Source organism: Uranotaenia lowii, chromosome 2, assembly GCF_029784155.1.
Source record: "Uranotaenia lowii strain MFRU-FL chromosome 2, ASM2978415v1, whole genome shotgun sequence".
Classification (NCBI taxonomy): Eukaryota; Metazoa; Arthropoda; class Insecta; order Diptera; family Culicidae; genus Uranotaenia; species Uranotaenia lowii.
In genome coordinates, this window is record NC_073692.1 from 296,913,824 (window position 1) to 296,931,735 (window position 17,912).

The following is a 17,912-nucleotide window of genomic DNA, read 5'->3' on the forward strand; positions in this document are numbered from 1 at the left end:
TTTTGTTTATAATGTTTGTTTTCATTTGTCATATTTGCAGTTTTTGTCGTTCTTCATCATTTTTTAGTTGTTTTTTTGTCATTTTCAGTCATTTGTTTTAATTTGTTTTTTACCTTTTTGAATTTTACATCTTTTTGTCATTTTGGAGTACTTAATAATTTGTTTTGAAAATCTTTTGTTTTTATTGTTGCATTTTATTACCACTTCAGAACATAAAAACGTATTTATGGTGTTTGTCTGAATTAAATTGGTCCTGTTATAACGAAAACTTAAAGGTAATGTTGTTTCTAAAAACCGTTCGATTTTGGCACATGTGCCAAAATCGGATGTTGCCAAAATCGAATGTTGCCAAAATCGAATGTTGCCAAAAACGAACGGGGTCTGTATTAGCATTTGTAAGATGCTAGCCATCATATCCTCGAAAGATGTAGGTACGCTTAGAGTTAAGAAAAAGGCATCTCTTCGAGGAAACATTAAGTTTCATTGAGATCATGTATGTGTTTGTGTTCTTTTTTTTTAATGTCGAAACTGTCCCTCACGCATGCTGGTGGGACAACGGAAACACCATCAACTTGAATAATAAGAAAATAAATAAAGTAGTTTTAAAATAGAAAAAGGCTTGTAAAAAGTGAAATAAAAATTAAATCGGAGTTTTCTCAGTCTTAAATTTGAATAAAATTTTTACCAAAAAATCATCGATATTTAATATTTGACAAATCTTCTATAAAACACATTTATTTGCTCACATAACCTCGAATAGCTTTAATTGTTTATGGGATCTGTACATTCTATATTATGCTTTAAAAAAAATAATAAGTACGCTTATTTTGAATGTTCAGTCGGGACCAACAATGGAAACTGTCATCGGTTTTTACCCAAACTTCCATGTGCTGCTGTTGCATTATGGTGACTCAACAACGTAGATCCCTGAAAGCACCTCATTTGTGTAGGTACTTCATTTAAATATAGATTAATAGATTCCAATTTCATGATGCAATGTGCCGAGTAGCAGTAATCGTTTCGTTCCTAAGAAATTGTTCCTCTTTCACCAACCGATGGGTCATTTTTTGTGTCGAGAAAAGTTGCCAAGTTCTATTACTTGTTCTCCGGCAGTTGACACGTAATAGTCATTATTAAACAATCCCATAGCTTTTGCATGCCTTGCTTGGTGGAGAAAGTTTTTTTTTGTTTTGTCAACTTCTCTGTGACAAATTCGTGCTAATCTAGTTCTGGTTGGGCTCTGATAATGTTGTTGTATAATATTTCTTCTTTTTTGGGCTAGATTGAAACTAAAGGTAGCGCCCTACTAATTGGATTTCATGTCACATCGGAATCGTTGTGATATTCTAGTTTTTTTTTTTTTGTTTTGGTTTTGGCTTGCTGGTCTGCCTTCACAGAAGCTTGTTTTTGTTAGAAATGTTTGGCACCCTGACATTCGGATAGAATTTGTTTGATTTATGTTGCGTGCCAGCTAGGAAATGTTATTGCAGTACCAACTACGTAATTGAGTCTGTCGAAGAGAAATGCGGTCGACGTTATGGGAAAAGTATGAAACCATTGATCCGAGAGCGATATCTTTGACCTTGAAGCAAATATTCAATCAATTTGGCAATGTGCATCCAAATCTTAGGAAAAAAATGATTTCAAAATGCACACCCACGATACAGTTTAGAAGAAAAAGCCTACACGTGCAGTGAAATTTGCAATGGTCCTGCACACTCCGGCATCGATCAAACAAGGTTACGACGATGCAAAACAAACTTGAAACCTCCTAAAACAAAAATAATAAAAAAAAAATCTATCAACAAACTTTGGAACAACTTTTGGCAAAGGTAGCAAACCTTGTCTTCTTATTCATTTCGAGCCGGCTTTTTCCACCAGACATTATTGATCTTGATAATTTATTCAGTTACTACTTTCCACCACAACCGAGAACCATTTGAATGGAAAGGGACAGTAGTGTGGTTTCGAGGCAAATTTTCTTGATGGAAAACTTTATTAACGGCATCGCCTTGCCACATTACTAACTATGCTGTCATTAAAGATGATTTAATGTCTTGAGCCTTTGACAGCGCAGATAAAATAGGACCTTGAAAACTGAACCGACGTAAATGTCAAGCTAGACATGTCGCAATAAACAGTTGATCCCTCTCCTCGGAGACAATAACGTGGGACAAATAGTTTTCGAGAAAACTTTCTTTTATGGAGCACAAATTGATGTGACAATTTTTTTTTCAATTAATTGCAGTTTGTAATAAGAAGTTCGAAAGGTGGTATTCCACCTTAACGAGCTTGCTAGAATTTTTCCAGCACGTATCCGGACCGGACAAATCCGGTTTATTTTACATAAAAAATTGGAAAAATCCGGACATTTGATTTCGAAATTGTTGACCAAAATCCGGGCATATTTTAACTTAAACCTAGGAACAACACATCAAAAATCAAGAAAAAAGACTTAAAAAAAATTTCATCAAAATTTATCAGCAGATTTCAAATTGTATTTTATGCTTTCAAAAAAGCTTTTATGATTATTTTTATGAAACTGGCACAAAAAATTTCGTCTTGGACGCATAAATTAATTTTTTTACAACAAAATTTGTTTTCTTTTAAGTTTAAATTGAGAATGAGAATAAACCAGGGCAAATCCGAAATTTTCCAATGAAATAAGGGCAACCGGGCTTTTCCTAAATTTTATTTTGAATATCCCGGCAACCCGGGATAAAACCGGGCAAGCTGGCAACACTTAAACCCGTAGATAATTGTCAAATAGATCTTTCATCAATACACCCAAAAAAGTGGATACAAAGAGAATTAAAACAAATATTTAATTTTTGAATTGAAAGAAAAGAAAGACATCTTTAAAAAAGGAGTATAACAAGATATGTGTATAGGTACACACTTATAGGCGTTTTTGTTTATTTTCCACTGGCACGGAAACAGTAGCTTTAAATTTGTTTTGAAATAAACAGTAGGTACTTTGTCAAATTTGATTATTTCCATAAGAAAAACCAACTTTCATTTGTTTTAAAATCACATTTTTATTGCTTGCACCGTCAGCTGTACTAATTTACCGTCCTGAAAAGTGCACCAAAAGTGACATCTATACCCCAGAGGGAAATCAGCCGATCATTGTAAACTAACCAAGGCTGCCGGTTTGGTTTCTACATCGTCATCGGAGTGAATCCACAAACTCCCCCGATCCCAAGTTGCATCTGAATGCACCGGGGGAAAGCTTTTATCGATTTGCGACACCCCCTGTCGAGCAACTAGTAGGTAGTCCAGCCAGTCAGTGATTGGAAAGAGACCTTGGCACGTGGCATTGAAAAGTTAATGTAATGTTCGCCTCCCTCCCGACAAAGTACTGTAATGATGGCCCCAGGGATGATGGTGGTTGACAGTTTAACGCCGCCGCTCACATATGGGTGACAATTTGATTGGAGTTACAGTCTTTAATGGTACAAACAATAGACAGATAATTCCTCGCTTATAAGACTGTGTTAGGTTAGAAATGTTATCTTTTAACCTGTCGACAAAAAAATATATCAGTACAAATTATCAGAATTTTTTTGAAGTCTTGTTGTTTGACTGATTCTGCATATGTAACTCATGTAACTCTCTGGAGCCACTGGAAATTTCGCTTTAAAAAGGAATAAGACAACAATCTATTTCAAGTGATAATGATTCGAACTTACTGAACTGAATTTTTTCATAACTTACAAAAAATTTACGAATGTACATTTCCAAAAGTACCGACTCTAGTGGCTCGTCCAGCTCTCTGAAGCCACTAGAAATTTTTGTTCCATCATTTGAAAATGGTTGATCTGAGTGACGTGAAATTTTATACCCCATTATTTTTGAATTCTATGATTGATCACATAATAGTTTCAAGTCCCTCCCACTTCAGGAAAGGAGAGCCACCGCCTTTGTACCATTTTTGTATGGAATTTTCTCCCAGTTTCCCCCACTTATTGGAAGCAGTGCTGGCAAAAATTGTGACCGCATCAATAAAATAGCTGCAAGTTGATTGAAATGGTTTGCACACCTTCCTCCACCCCTATGCTAGATAGTAGCAATTCGTAACGTTCGAATTCACACCCTGTCAGAAGGAAAAATGACTACTTCTAAAATACATACTTAGAAGCGAACCAGCCTGAGGCTGAAAACCTCTCAAATAAAGATAAAATAAAATAAAGTAAAATAAAATAAAATAAAATAAAATAAAATAAAATAAAATAAAATAAAATAAAATAAAATAAAATAAAATAAAATAAAATGAAATAAAATAAAATAAAATAAAACAAAACAAAATAAAATAAAATAAAATAAAATAAAATAAAATAAAATAAAATAAAATAAAACAAAATAAAATAAAATAAAATAAAATAAAATAAAATAAAATAAAATAAAATAAAATAAAATAAAACAAAATAAAATAAAATAAAATAAAATAAAATAAAATAAAATAAAATAAAATAAAATAAAATAAAATAAAATAAAATAAAATAAAATAAAATAAAATAAAATAAAATAAAATAAAATAAAATAAAATAAAATAAAATAAAATAAAATAAAATAAAATAAAATAAAATAAAATAAAATAAAATAAAATAAAATAAAATAAAATAAAATAAAATAAAATAAAATAAAATAAAATAAAATAAAATAAAATAAAATGAAATAAAATAAAATACAATAGAATAAAATAAAATAAAATAAAATAAAATAAAATAAAATAAAATAAAATAAAATAAAATAAAATAAAATAAAATACATACTTACATATGAATGTTCATTAGACCGCTGCAAAAATGACTTTTTGCTCCCATATGATTTTCGATTCTTTTTGAGTCAGCAAGAATCAGTGTAAAACTTGAGATGATTTGATTGATTCCTGAGTCTGCGCAACGCGTTTCAATTTTGTTTGGAAATTTGTACGGATGAAGAAATTTTTGCTCATTAAATCACCCAGAAAATTCAAATAAGCTTGAAATGAAGTTGGTCTTTGATTTTTGATTTTTGACTATTCTTAGGCTTCATTATTTGCTGACACGACAAGCAACTAAGCATTTTATGAAAAAATTATAACCATTTTTAAATAACAAATCTGAATCCATTGCAAAGTATTTAAAAATGGCAGACTTCGCTTGCTATAGTTTATAATAATTTTCTGAAATGTTTTTGCAAAGGTTATATGAATCAATACATACCCTGGCTATGCAAAGCAGTTTTTTGAGACTTTTTAGTTTCATCCTAGGATTACACAGCTTTTATGAAGCAGTCAACAACGCTAAAATGATAAAAAAAAATTTGTATAACATGGAATAACTTTTTTGGGGTACAATTTAGGTTTGTGCTTTGTTCACATTAAATATTCTGCAAGAATTGAGGAATATTTTTCATCCAAAGTTATATTTTTTGAAATTTTCAGTTACATCTCTGGCAATTTTTGAATGAAAAATTTTGTTTTCACATACAAATTTTTAAGCTACACCGGGGTAAGTGGGGACGGTTTTTCTTATACTTAAAGTTTAAAAAATCATTAAAAAAACAGCAGTAGACAATTTGGATAAAATCGCATTCAATGTGATGCAGAACATGTTGTTTACAAATGCTGAAGAGATGAGCTTGATAGACGCAAAGCGAAAAAAGTTATCACGTAAACTGTTATGGACTGCTGGTGTCTTCACTAACTCCGCCTAAGTGGGACGGTAGATTTTCTCTTTGATTTCTCATTAAATTTTCGCCAAATTTGTGTTTTCTTGGTTGAATACGTTACTTCATTGCTTGAACCGTCCAAAATTTTGAAAAAAAATCATGGTACTATTAGTAAGGCATCTTTCAATGATTGTTGTGTGTAATTTATGTTGCAACACACGATATCCTATTTTATCAAAAATATATACTTTGTCAAGAAAAAAAAACAAGTACTTTTCCCAACTTTTCATGATTCGAATGCTAAATAAAGCTAAATTGTATGAGTGAAGGAGAGAAAATTGAAAAAATGTGTAAATATCAAGTATGTATAAAGCCGTCCCCACTTACCCCAGGTAGGGTTTGGAGACAAAATTTTAGATTTTTGCAAATAAACTTTTTTTCTTAATTTTTAACCGTCTTTTTTTCCTAACTGGTTGTTTCGAATGTAAGGATTGTTCCAATGTAGAGTTTTTCGTCAAGAGCCAGCTAGTTTACGAGAAATGTGCGATTGAAAAATATGCACATCAATTCCACATCGTAGGGGAAAATAGAAAATTAACAAAAAATCACCGTAAACATCCGCTATTGTCGGAACCGTTTCTCTTTTACAGTTATTGGATAGATTACAAGGAAAATTAACATTCTGCATTAAAAGTTTGACAAAATAGTTCACAGTATTGTTTTAATAGCCATCGTCCCCACTTACCTCGGTGTACATTATACAAAATTAAAAATCGTTGCGCTAATTCAGGACTGGATGGATCGCTTCCCAAATTTCGATTGCTATTTCTCGCAGGAAAAACGACCAAAAAGAGTTATGGGAGATGGAAAAATTTAGGAATTTGAAATTTCCAAACAAAGCTTGCAGCGGTCTTATGTGCATTCTTTAAGAATAAATATTTCATAAAAAAATTAAATAAAATTAAATTAGGAAAACTTTTTTTCAATTTGAAAACTTTGATGAAAAAAGCTAGACCTTTCGAGTAAAAAGCGGGACAGTGGGACATTTTCGAAAAAAACGGAACATTTCCCGCTTTCGCACAACCGTACATCGCTGTCTGCAAGTGCTCCTAAAATAAATTAGTTATTTACAAAAAAATATATCGAATGGCAACTAAAATTTTGAATTTTTTTCGTGGCCCTTATACTCAAACATAAACGAGTTCAGAAAAAAAATAGAGTGTGCATTTGTATTTTTTTGTTTTATTTATGTTTGCCCAGTTTTGCTCAAAATACCGTCGAAACAAGAAGCTTTTCGCGAGTGCACTGTACAGCTTTACGAACGGCACAAAAATCTCGGCAAAAGGTATACAGTACAAGTACAACATCTAAAAATAAGAATACGGCGGCTTCCACTGTTTACAATATCCTAAAATCCCCAACAACAACTCGCAAGTAAAGTAGTGGCAGACCAGCGAAAATTATGGACGCAAAGGCCTTCGTTCTTTTTATCGTGCCTTCAACAACAAAGATTCACTGAACGAACGGGATGACGCCAAAAAGTTCAATTGTTCACATGTTGACCTGCTCGTGACCGGAAGCGTCGTGAATCGATTTGAACAGTTCAACCTTATCCAGCGAAACGGGTAAGCTTTCGGTGAACACGATCCAGATGACGGATTCGGCACAGGTGGGCGTAGTCAGGGATAATTCGTAGCGGAAGAAGGAAGTTCGATTCCGCGGCAGAAGATTGTGAGGGGAAAGTTTGCCTTTCCAAAACTACATCCAGGTGGGTGTTGTCCTGGTTGGACACGTGAAATAGGACCCCGATGACGGCAACTGCATTTTTGACAGCGGCAGCTTCTGCCAAAGAATCGTAGCGAGCATCGTAGTGGACAAAGTGCAGCTCCAATGCGTAACGAACGCCGGCTATCGTGTGTTCAGATCCCCAGTGGAAGTGCATCTGGTCCAGGATGAACTTGACCGGAAGGCCGCCTCCCAGCATCGTTACCGAGGTGTCGTTGTTGTCGATTTGAACCGAGTGCCCGGTATTGGTCAGCCGTGCATTCCGGATCGGGTTGTAGTTGCTGAAGAGAAAGGGTGAAAAATCTCCCCGCACAGCTGCCCGGTACGTCAGATCAATGGGCGACTGACGCCTCCCATTATCACACTGTCCAATGCTCGGGCTCATTGATCACACCATTCGATTCTGGCATAGGATAGTGATATTCATCGGCCCAGACTGTGCTACCGGTAAAAAGAAGAATGGCCGCAGTAGTTCCGAAAATAGCTTACTCTACTGCTTCGGGCCTTCTTCTTCGGTTTACCCCTTCATACACCGTCGGATGTCCCGTGTCTCCTCGTAGTTGTCGACGGAGGTACACGGGTGGCTTATGTTGGTTCGTGGTGCCGGACTCCGGCACGGGGGGTGGAGCTTACCAAGTGGCTACGGCTGACTGCTAGGGTTCCTCGGAGGCACTTCTGGTAGGCCTTTCTAGGATTTTGGAGGAACACGAGCGCGCGGTAGAAGTCTCGATCTAAAACCTCGGGGTCCTGGTGAACAGTAGAGGAAGCAAAATGGAGTCAGGTCGGGTATATAGGTATCCACGGGGTTATAAGGTTACCTGGCCGGTTTTTCACGCACACTTGAAATAGGTTTTCACGGTGCGAACTGCTGTTTGGCTTACTGCGCCTTAACTATGGACTTTTTGGAACAGCGTAAGCGATAGTATTATTAGCTAAGATAAAACGACTAGCATTCAACCTTTCGTTCTCAGCGTTGCACCATGAAATGGTCATTTTGAACCAGAACAATGCCGCTCATACCCGACCGATGACCGCCCCTCCCTTCGTTGCTGACCCTTTCTCTTCCCTCTTGCTCCGTGATCCTTTCTTCCTTACTGCGGCCCTGCTCCATTATAGCACGCTCATGCTGCCCTCTGTTGCATGCTAGCCCCTGCCTGTCACTTTTATGCTGCTGGGCTGAGTCCGGGATATTCGAGGTCTAAAGCCTGGTCCGTTTCACTCTCCACTGAATCACTAGCACTTCCTCGACATGTGACGTTACCGCGACGAATCTTAGTAATCTTGAACAGTAACTTTCACATGGTTACACTCATCAGTACATTGTCGAGACTTTGAAAAAACACTGAGGATCAGATTTCGACTCTTAAATCCCAATGCCGTTGGATGAAAAAAAAAATAATTCCGAAAAATGGTTTTATGTATTTTCGTAGCATTGCTTTGGTAAAAGCCCAAAAAGTCTCGATTTACCGTGCCTCGGGGCAATTTCGGCAAATTCATGTTTTTTGGCACAAAACAGACGTTTTGGCTTTTGTATCAACCTAGTGTGCTTTGGCGTAATGACATGATGCCAAATCGGGCCAAAATATGACGGATCAATCATACTGCTTGATCATCGGAAATAAACGATTCTGAAGGCATTCCTTGATATAGTTATGGGTGTTCATTGTTTCCGATGTGACGTACAAATTTTTCTTGCCAAATTTTTCGGTGAAAATGGCCTTCTCCGTTTCGGGGATATCCTTGTCCTGTTTTATAGTCCAATTTTACATACCTTTCATCTTCCATGATAATGCATTCAGAACTTTTGCAAAATATTGGATCATACAGTTTCTTGACTCTTGGTTTGACAGAAGCGGCTTGATTTGGGTTCCTTTTAGGTTTTTTTTCGACTTTTCTCGCTACATCCCAAACGGAAGCCGATGGTTTCTGTGTGTAGGCATCCCTGACTTTTTGTCGGACTTACAGGACAAGATTTTCGACCACTCCTCGATTCATCTTCAAATGTACAATGTTCACCATATTTTCCGTACCGACCTCTCCTTTGGCCAATTTTCTCAATAAGATTCACTCACAGTAGACCACTTATGCACGATACGTTTTCTCTTCTCCGGAGTAAGACCACGCATTTTGAAATGTAATCACAAATCAAATCACGTCCAGAGATGTGTAAACAAAAGGACGAAGCCAGTAGAATTCGAAAAAAATATTCGATTCAAAATGATCGTCAACATCAGGTGTGCTCAGAGCAAGTTCACTCGTGTTGGGGGAAAGTAGTAGAAGTGTTGACACTTGTAGCTCATTTTGAAAATTTTACCATGCAAAAATGTTTTCAAGATCTTTGGACGTTGTATTTTTTTACTGCACTGTTTCTATTCCAGCCGTATGTGATAGAAATATTGCTATTTTTGGATAACAGCATGCGAGAATACAACACTTGTTGTAAAAACTCTTGAAAACCACAGATCTAGAAATTTTTTCGCATGGTAAAGTTTTCAAAATGTGCTAAAAGTTTCAAAATTTCTACCACTTTCACCCAACACCAGTGAACTTGCTCTTATAATTTCTGGACCTAAATGAAGCTAAGGAAGAAGGTGGAAATTTTGCTTGAAAGTTGGAGGGACAAAATTCAGCAAAAATGAAATTTGGTGTGATAGTCACGTGAAAACTTATTTGGGTTCCAAATTTGATGAAAATCACTTGCAATAGCTTGAGCTCTGCGAGGAAGTTCTTACAATGAGATAGGACATCTCTTTCTGTCAAATCTCTTTTGCACTGAAAATTGTTCGAGTTTTGTTATTCTTAGTATTGATTTTATATGGGACCTTCCCACAAACACATTGTAAAGTCTGTAGAATGAATCATATCAATGCTTATTTGTGATTCAAAATTTATGGAAATCACTTAATAACACAAGGGAAAAGCATTTTTGTTACTTATGTTTCAATAATTGATATTGTGAGATTTATGGCATTCTTAACACGAAACTTTCGTCAGATTATGTCTATCACAACCTGTTTTGGTGGTATGATGTTTGAATTTTTAAAATTCATCAGTTTTGATTAAAATCAATCAGTCATGAACCACAAGACGGACATAAAACAATTACCGATATTGAGAAATGCGATTTTTTACAAAAATATCTCGCCTTTAAACAGCCCCCTCCTTCCCGTTTTTTGCACGGAAAGAAGTCATGCAATACCTCGCTAGGCACCCAGTAATGATGTGAATCGATTTAATTGTTTTTCAATACCAAAACAAACGCCCCATTCAACACCTAATAACTTTTTAGTCTAATAAGATACGAAGTTACGATCTTCAACAAAGTTGATCAGCGGAAAATGCCTTAAGAAAATTTATAAATTGGCACAAAAACCATTAGCAGGCTCGGTACCACAGAAGAAAAAAATGATGTTGATTTTTTAGTACAAAATATTCAATTTTTTCATACAACCCTAAAAATTAAAATTTACTGTAAACGTTACTGGATGAGTTTTGAACCAAAACTAGGCTTTAAAAACCCCAGGGCTTGAGAAATTCAAAAATGATCCCGAATCGACTCAGTCTAATGCGCAATGCGGTTGCGCTGGGAAGACTCATCCAATGCAATGGTTGCACAGCATTTTAACGCAAATTGTGTGCGAATATCTGCACACCGTGATTGTAGTAGATTGAAATTTTTTTTTTATAAAAATGTCTTGGAAATTTAGGCAAGATTCTACGCTTATTTTGTATGGTACCACACCGTTGTAAAAGTGGCAATGGTCCCTCATTACAATAAATCATCTTACCAAGTAAAAGCCTGCTAATCTCCCAAATTTCATGAATTTATTTTTGTTAGGTTTTATTTTTGACACTTTACCAGTATTATGGCATTCGTGTCTAATATTTCATGAATATAACATAAAAACTGTATGAGTTTTTTTTTCTTAAATATTGTATGGAGACTCCCTCCTCCGTTTCAAATGTGGTAGTAGCCATACGGTATGATAAATCATCTTGTGTCAAAACTTGCTTGTAAACCAAATTTTATGAAAATCATCTCTGGCCCGTGGCGATATGAGATGGACACTCAAGCCAATAAAATTAAAACCCAACAACAACAACAACAACAATCTCTGGCCAGGAAAACTCTTGGATAAAAAAATTTACGTCATTTTGACAGCCCATTTGAACACAATTGGTGTTCATTCGAATAGCGCAGGGGGCTTTGACAAGGTGATAGTCTATCCTGCATGATGTTCAACGTGGCGCTAGAAGGTGTTATTCGACGAGCTGTGGGCGAAATGCGGGGCACGATTTTCAACAGATCCAGTCAACTTATTTGCTTTGCCGATGACATTGATATAGTCGGCAGATCATCTGCGGCGGTGGAGGAGATCTACCGCAAACTGAAACACGAAGCAGGAAGGATTGGGTTGATGATTAATACGTCCAAGACGAAGTACATGCTGGCCTGCGGATCCGAGACCGACCGAACCCGCTTGTCCAGTAATAACAAGGTCACGATCGACGGCGACGAGCTGGAGATAGTCGAAGACTTTGTCTATCTCGGCTCACTGGTGACCGCAGACAATGACACCAGCCGTGAGATCCGGAGGCGAATTATCAGCGGAAGTCGTGCCTACTATGGACTCCACAAGCAACTGCGGTCGAGAAGACTTAGCCCTCGCACGAAGTGTAACCTGTATACGACGCTTATTAGACCGGTTGTTCTCTACGGGCACGAGACATGGATATTGCTCGAGGAGGACCTGCGTACACTCGGAGTATTCGAGCGACGAGTGTTAAGAACCATCTTTGGCGGCGTACAGGAGAACGGAGTGTGGAGGCGAAGGATGAACCACGAGCTCGCGCGACTCTACGGCGAACCCAGTATCCAGAAGGTGGTTAAGGCTGGCCGGATACGCTGGGCGGGACATGTTGCGAGAATGCCGGACGACTGTCCTGCAAAACAGGTGTTCGCTACGAATCCGGTAGGAACAAGACGAGCGGGGGCGCAACGAGCGAGGTGGTTAGACCAAGTGGAGCGTGATCTGGCGAACGTGGGGTGCCCGAGGAATTGGAGAACGGTTGCTATGAACCGAGTGAATTTTAGGAATTATGTTCGTCAAGTTATGTCGTGAGACGGAATACTATGTAAATAAAATAAAATGGTGTTACAAAGAAAATGCCTCAATTTATTTATATTTAAGAAGATAATACGTTCGAAACACACAATGAACCTTTTCACACACTGAAACCTTATACTGTGTCTTTTATTTGAAAATCACTTTTTTAATTACCATACGGCTCTTTTTTTTATCTTCACAGGCATCGCAGGTCTGTCTCGATCAACCAAGCAGACCTCAAAGTCTCCTGTCGGACGACATCGAGATCCAGCCAAAGTACGAGAATAAGTTCCTGCATGCGGTTTTCCACCCGTCGATTCCGAACCACGGTCCAGCCCCGCTCAATGCGGCCATGCTCGCCGAGTGCGACAACAGTGGATCGCTATTCTCGATCCAATCGGCGCCAGTTGTCGCTACGGTTAGTACCGCATCCGACAGTGGAATCGGTTCGACGGGGTTCGGCGGGATGTTGGCCTCGGAACATCTGCCACTGGATGCGTTCTTCGATCAGCGCCAGCAGCGAGATTCCTACCCGGGCGCCGGAAGCAATGGACCAGGACCCCTCATCAGTCCGCTGCACACGACGAACATGGGTGCAGCAACAAAGGACGCCCGAACCTGTGACACGCTGCTTCGGCCGTCCTCGTTGGCATTCGATACCTACTATCACACCAGCAAGCCACCGAATGGTAAGTTTTTGATTGATCGATGATCGTCTCGCGGTATTCTTATCCCCTCTCTCGAAATGTCTTACAGTTGACGCAACACTATCCGCGGAATTGGACGAAGACGACAACGAAAATCTTCTGACTGTGTCAAGCTTAACTGCAAGGCCGCTCATCGCTAAATCACGCGAAATTCGAAGCAAAAAGTAAGCTACTATGTCAATAAATACGGGCTGAGAAAATATAAAATTAACATTTTTTAACACTATTTCAACAGAGAAAGGCTTCAGCTTAAACGCAAACCGAAGGTTTCCACCGAATCGAGTAGCGACGACGGCGAAGACAGCCCTCCGGACGGAGGCTACGGATGGTTCATCGTGTTCGGAGCATTTTGCGTTCAATTTTGGGTTGCCGGGCTGGTGAAATCCTACGGGGTGCTGTTTGTAGAAATTATGGAAAATTTCCCGAACGCCTCGGCCACCACCGCCTCGTGGATTCCGGCGATCCTCTCGGCGCTCTGTTTGGTGCTGGCACCGGTTTCCAGTGCCCTGTGTCAACGATTCTCTCCCCGGATAGTGGTCATCATAGGAGGGGTGTTCTGCGCTATGGGACTTACGCTAAGTTACTTCGCGACCAGTTTGATTCATTTGTTGTTCACCTTCGGGATACTGACCGGAATTGGAGGCGGCTTGTCCACAACACCGGGTATAGTGATCGTGTCACAGTACTTCGATAAAAGGCGGGCGTTGGCCAATGGGATTACGATTTCCGGTACGGCGGCTGGAAGCTTCATCTTCCCAACGCTTATCGAGCGCTTGATCCATTCGTTTGGATTCCATGGCACGATTCTCATTTTGGGTAAGTAGAGTTTTTCAAAGAAATTTGAAACTTTTTCTGTTTAAAAGCAAATTTCAGACAACAATTTATTTCAATTGTGGCTCCAGAGATCAGTGCTCAAGAAAGTCAAATTCATCTATCACAATACACACTGAATGAGATAAAAATGCTTTCTTCCCCATCTTTTTGGACAGACAGCGAAAAAATATCAGGTTGGCCTAGACTAACTTTATGATGATTTTGAATATTTTTGTTTTATTCCATCATTCACTCGGCAGTCAGTCATTTCACGATATCGTGACAGTATGAGAAGTGTGAATGGATTTCAAATGCTCAGTTTTTAAGTTAATTATTAAGTGGATCACCATCATGAAGAAATAAGATTAGAACAATAACACTTGAAAATTCTTTAAATTTCTTCTCAACTTTTTAAAAAGGTATAAAACGTTCTGGAATGTCCTTGTCTTAATACATGCTCTTAGGAGATTTTTTAATAATCCCAACAGAAAAGCAGAATATAAACAACTCCTAGTATTTCTGAGTTCGAATTCTGTTTTCTTCCTGGAACAACTTTTATTCCAACAACAACAAACTAACCGACTTCACTGATTTCCGTATTTTTGTGACTGAGATATTTTGGAGGATCACGGTCACGAATTGGAAATGAAGTGACTTTTTATCGACTATCAGTCAGAGATTGCTTTGTGAATGATCAAAGAAAATCAGGTTCAAAGTAAAATGTATACTGTGATTGAAAAATTATTTCACATTCATACTACACACTACGAAAAAAATCTGTAAAATCACATCACATGTGATGTAAATAAAAAGAAGCATCATATATGACGGAATTTTCAGTCCTAGTTGGAAATTACATGTCAGTAAAATTTTGCTACATGTAAAATAAAAAATGATGTAAAATTTAAAAACGTGTAAAATAAAAATGATGTGAATTATAAAATCACTAAATATTGGAAGAAAAAAATCCAATAGGAATTTGTTTTGTTTCATTTTTTGTTATTATGATTTAATAATGGAATTTTCTCATTTTATAATAAAAAATAAAATCTTTCTATAATTAATCATTTTATTAGTGGCAAATTTTTCTATCGGACAAATATTTTTTGTTAGGAGTTGCATTCTTACTTTTATTTTCTTCCCCGAAGTACCGGATCCAAAATTGAGTAACGTCGCGAACTCCATTCCTGCTTCTCGAAGATCTCCAGGAACCAGCAAGATCGATTTACTAAATCGCGGGAAAACTGCTTCAATAAAATACTATTGGGCACGACTTGACGCTAACACTTTGTTGACATTTGTGTTTGCCTGTTTTCGGCAGTCTGTATTATTACATGACATCATCGCGTTCAGTGTATTGTAATATTAATTGAATTCAAATTCAATGATCTATAACATTCCATGTCGTGTAATTTTAAGAAATTTCTATTTCAGTGCTGTTAAAAATTTTGTGTAACACGAAAAATGTTGTAAAATTACATCACATATGATGTAACGGAAAAAAACATCACATATGGTGGAATTTTCAGTGCAAGTTGAATATTACACGTCTATAAACTTCAACAGACGTGTAAAATATGAAAGACACGTAAAATATTTAAGACGTGTAATATTTAATTCGCACTGAAAATTCCGTCATATGTGATGCTTCTTTTTATTTACATCATATGTGATGTAAATTTACATCAAATAATCGCGTTCCGTGTCAAATAATGTTTGTGTCATTAGAATTCAGTGCTGTTAAGGATTCAACTTTTTTTATTTTGTAAATTTACATTAATAAATCGCGTTCCACGTCATGTAATGATAAAGGTTTTCAATTTCAGTGTTGTTAAGGATTAAGATTTTTTTTCTGTGTAGCATATCAACAGTTTTGAACACTGCCAGAGATACACTCACTTCTCCCTTGAAAACAATTACAGTCGAACCTGGATATGCGAGAGTCCAAAAAGTTAAACAAAACGACTTTTCGTAGATTATTGTTTTTTTTAGAAAAATTTATCTATGAAACAATGGAATAGAAAAGCAGTAAAAATGATTCTTACTCTCAGCTCATAAGGTTGTAAAAGAGTTAGTGTCTGAAACCATGACTGTTGCCAAATCATGAGTAAATGTACAACACCAATTTTGGTACCACGACGTCTGTTACTTTTGATATCATTTTGTCATTTTAGCATCAGAAGTCTGTTATGCATCAAAGCTTCAATTAGGATATGTTCATCTCTATGATTTTTAGTAATGCCAAAAAAAAACTCTCACTTATAGAGGTTTTCCACCTATCCAAAACAGTTATTTGTTTTTGTTGAATTCAGCGCCCTACTCTATTTTTCATTAAAACCTGTTTTATCACTAAAAGACCTGACTTTTGTTTTAAAGAAGGTCACTGAATGAATTCTGCAAAAAAAAACAATTTTTTTATTACATTTATGGAAGAAGTAAGTGACTCTCTGGAGCCACTTCTGAAGTAACTTGAAAACAAAATTTGTATTTCAAGATCTTCTTGTAAAGTCTGGTTTTGTGCAGTGGAGATCAGAGTTCAATTTTGTATTAGGCAATTTGCGTCGAGGACCAAAAATGTGAAAAATGGGTGCGAAACAAAAATAGTACCACTTTCCCACAAAATCAACATTTTTTACGATATATGAGTGAATAATAATGCTACTTTAAAAGCTACTTGAATAGATAACAACAGTTTTAAGCGATTTCTATTAATAATTTTCGAGGTTTTCCTCGTAAGGATTTTTAAACCTTTTTAATGGCTTTTTTTTGGAAGACAAAATCATACTTATACCTGTTAAAACACTTGTCTTACTTTTAATGTTATTCTAACTCCATATGTCACTAACATGATCTAATGGAAAATTCCCTAGCTTCAACTTTGTCGAAGACATCAAAGTGATACAAATTGAGAGGAAATGTTGCTAACAGAGTGATAATTTTTTAATTTAAAAAATCTAATTGAACTTCTCATCGCTGATTGCAACAAGACCAGAAATCCTTAGTTATTGATTGTAGAGTGTTTAAATGTTCAAGATGGTTTATTTACATACACAATCAATCTTTCACATAAATTTAACCAGGATAATCTGAAGTAAAGAGAATTCATGAGGTTTTATTACGAAAAAAAATGTCTTCTGCTTGTCTCGAAAATTTAGTAACTCATATTTTGAGCTTAGTTGGTGTGAGAACTTTTATGAACAAATATTTATTTAGGACTAGGAAACAAATTGGACTTTCTTGTTACATTTGAGCCCATATCATTCCACCTGGATATCAATACGAAATATCTTTTTTGACAACCTTTCATCCTTTTTGACGATTTTTGACTGTTCACTGTTTGGGGGAAGTGTTCCTAAATGCGCATATTGGGTAATATGCGCAGCGCATACAGCCGATTGACGATATGGCAGGAGATTTAACGTATCTAATGAATACGGTTTGAGGGTAATACGCTTTTGATACATGGCATGAAAAAATTTAATTGTTATATAAAGCCAAAAAAAATTAAAAATTCGAACAAGATTTTGGTCAAAATATATTGAACTTTAATTATCGTGCGTACAAATTCTGTGAACAAAAATGTTAATGGTTTTTCTTTCTTATTCAACTGGAAATAGGAAAATCAACAAATTTAAGCTTTTGGCAAAATTGTAAATGATAAGATAATGGAATGAAAGACAGGTTCTGAATGCCCATATCAGGCAGGTTAAATGCCTATCTATATCGAGAAAAAACAGATTAGTCTTATAATTTTTTTACTTTTTATCATTGAAACAATAAATCTACGCTCAAATCACGATCTTACAGCGAAAAAAGAAGAACTTCATACTGATCCGATAGAAAT

At 36.5% G+C, this 17,912-nt stretch overlaps 1 protein-coding gene across 2 annotated transcripts in view; it reads left to right on the forward strand.

Moving 5' to 3' along the window:
- The window catches only part of LOC129748152 (uncharacterized), a 98,505-nt gene that overhangs the window by 35,078 nt on the left and 45,515 nt on the right, over nucleotides 1–17,912 (forward strand). For both annotated transcript variants that reach the window (XM_055742658.1, XM_055742657.1), the window contains exons 2-4: nucleotides 12,751–13,237; nucleotides 13,305–13,419; nucleotides 13,491–14,071. In XM_055742658.1, the coding sequence (XP_055598633.1) occupies nucleotides 12,751–13,237; nucleotides 13,305–13,419; nucleotides 13,491–14,071 (1,183 nt within the window). The remainder of the gene's footprint in view (nucleotides 1–12,750; nucleotides 13,238–13,304; nucleotides 13,420–13,490; nucleotides 14,072–17,912) is intronic.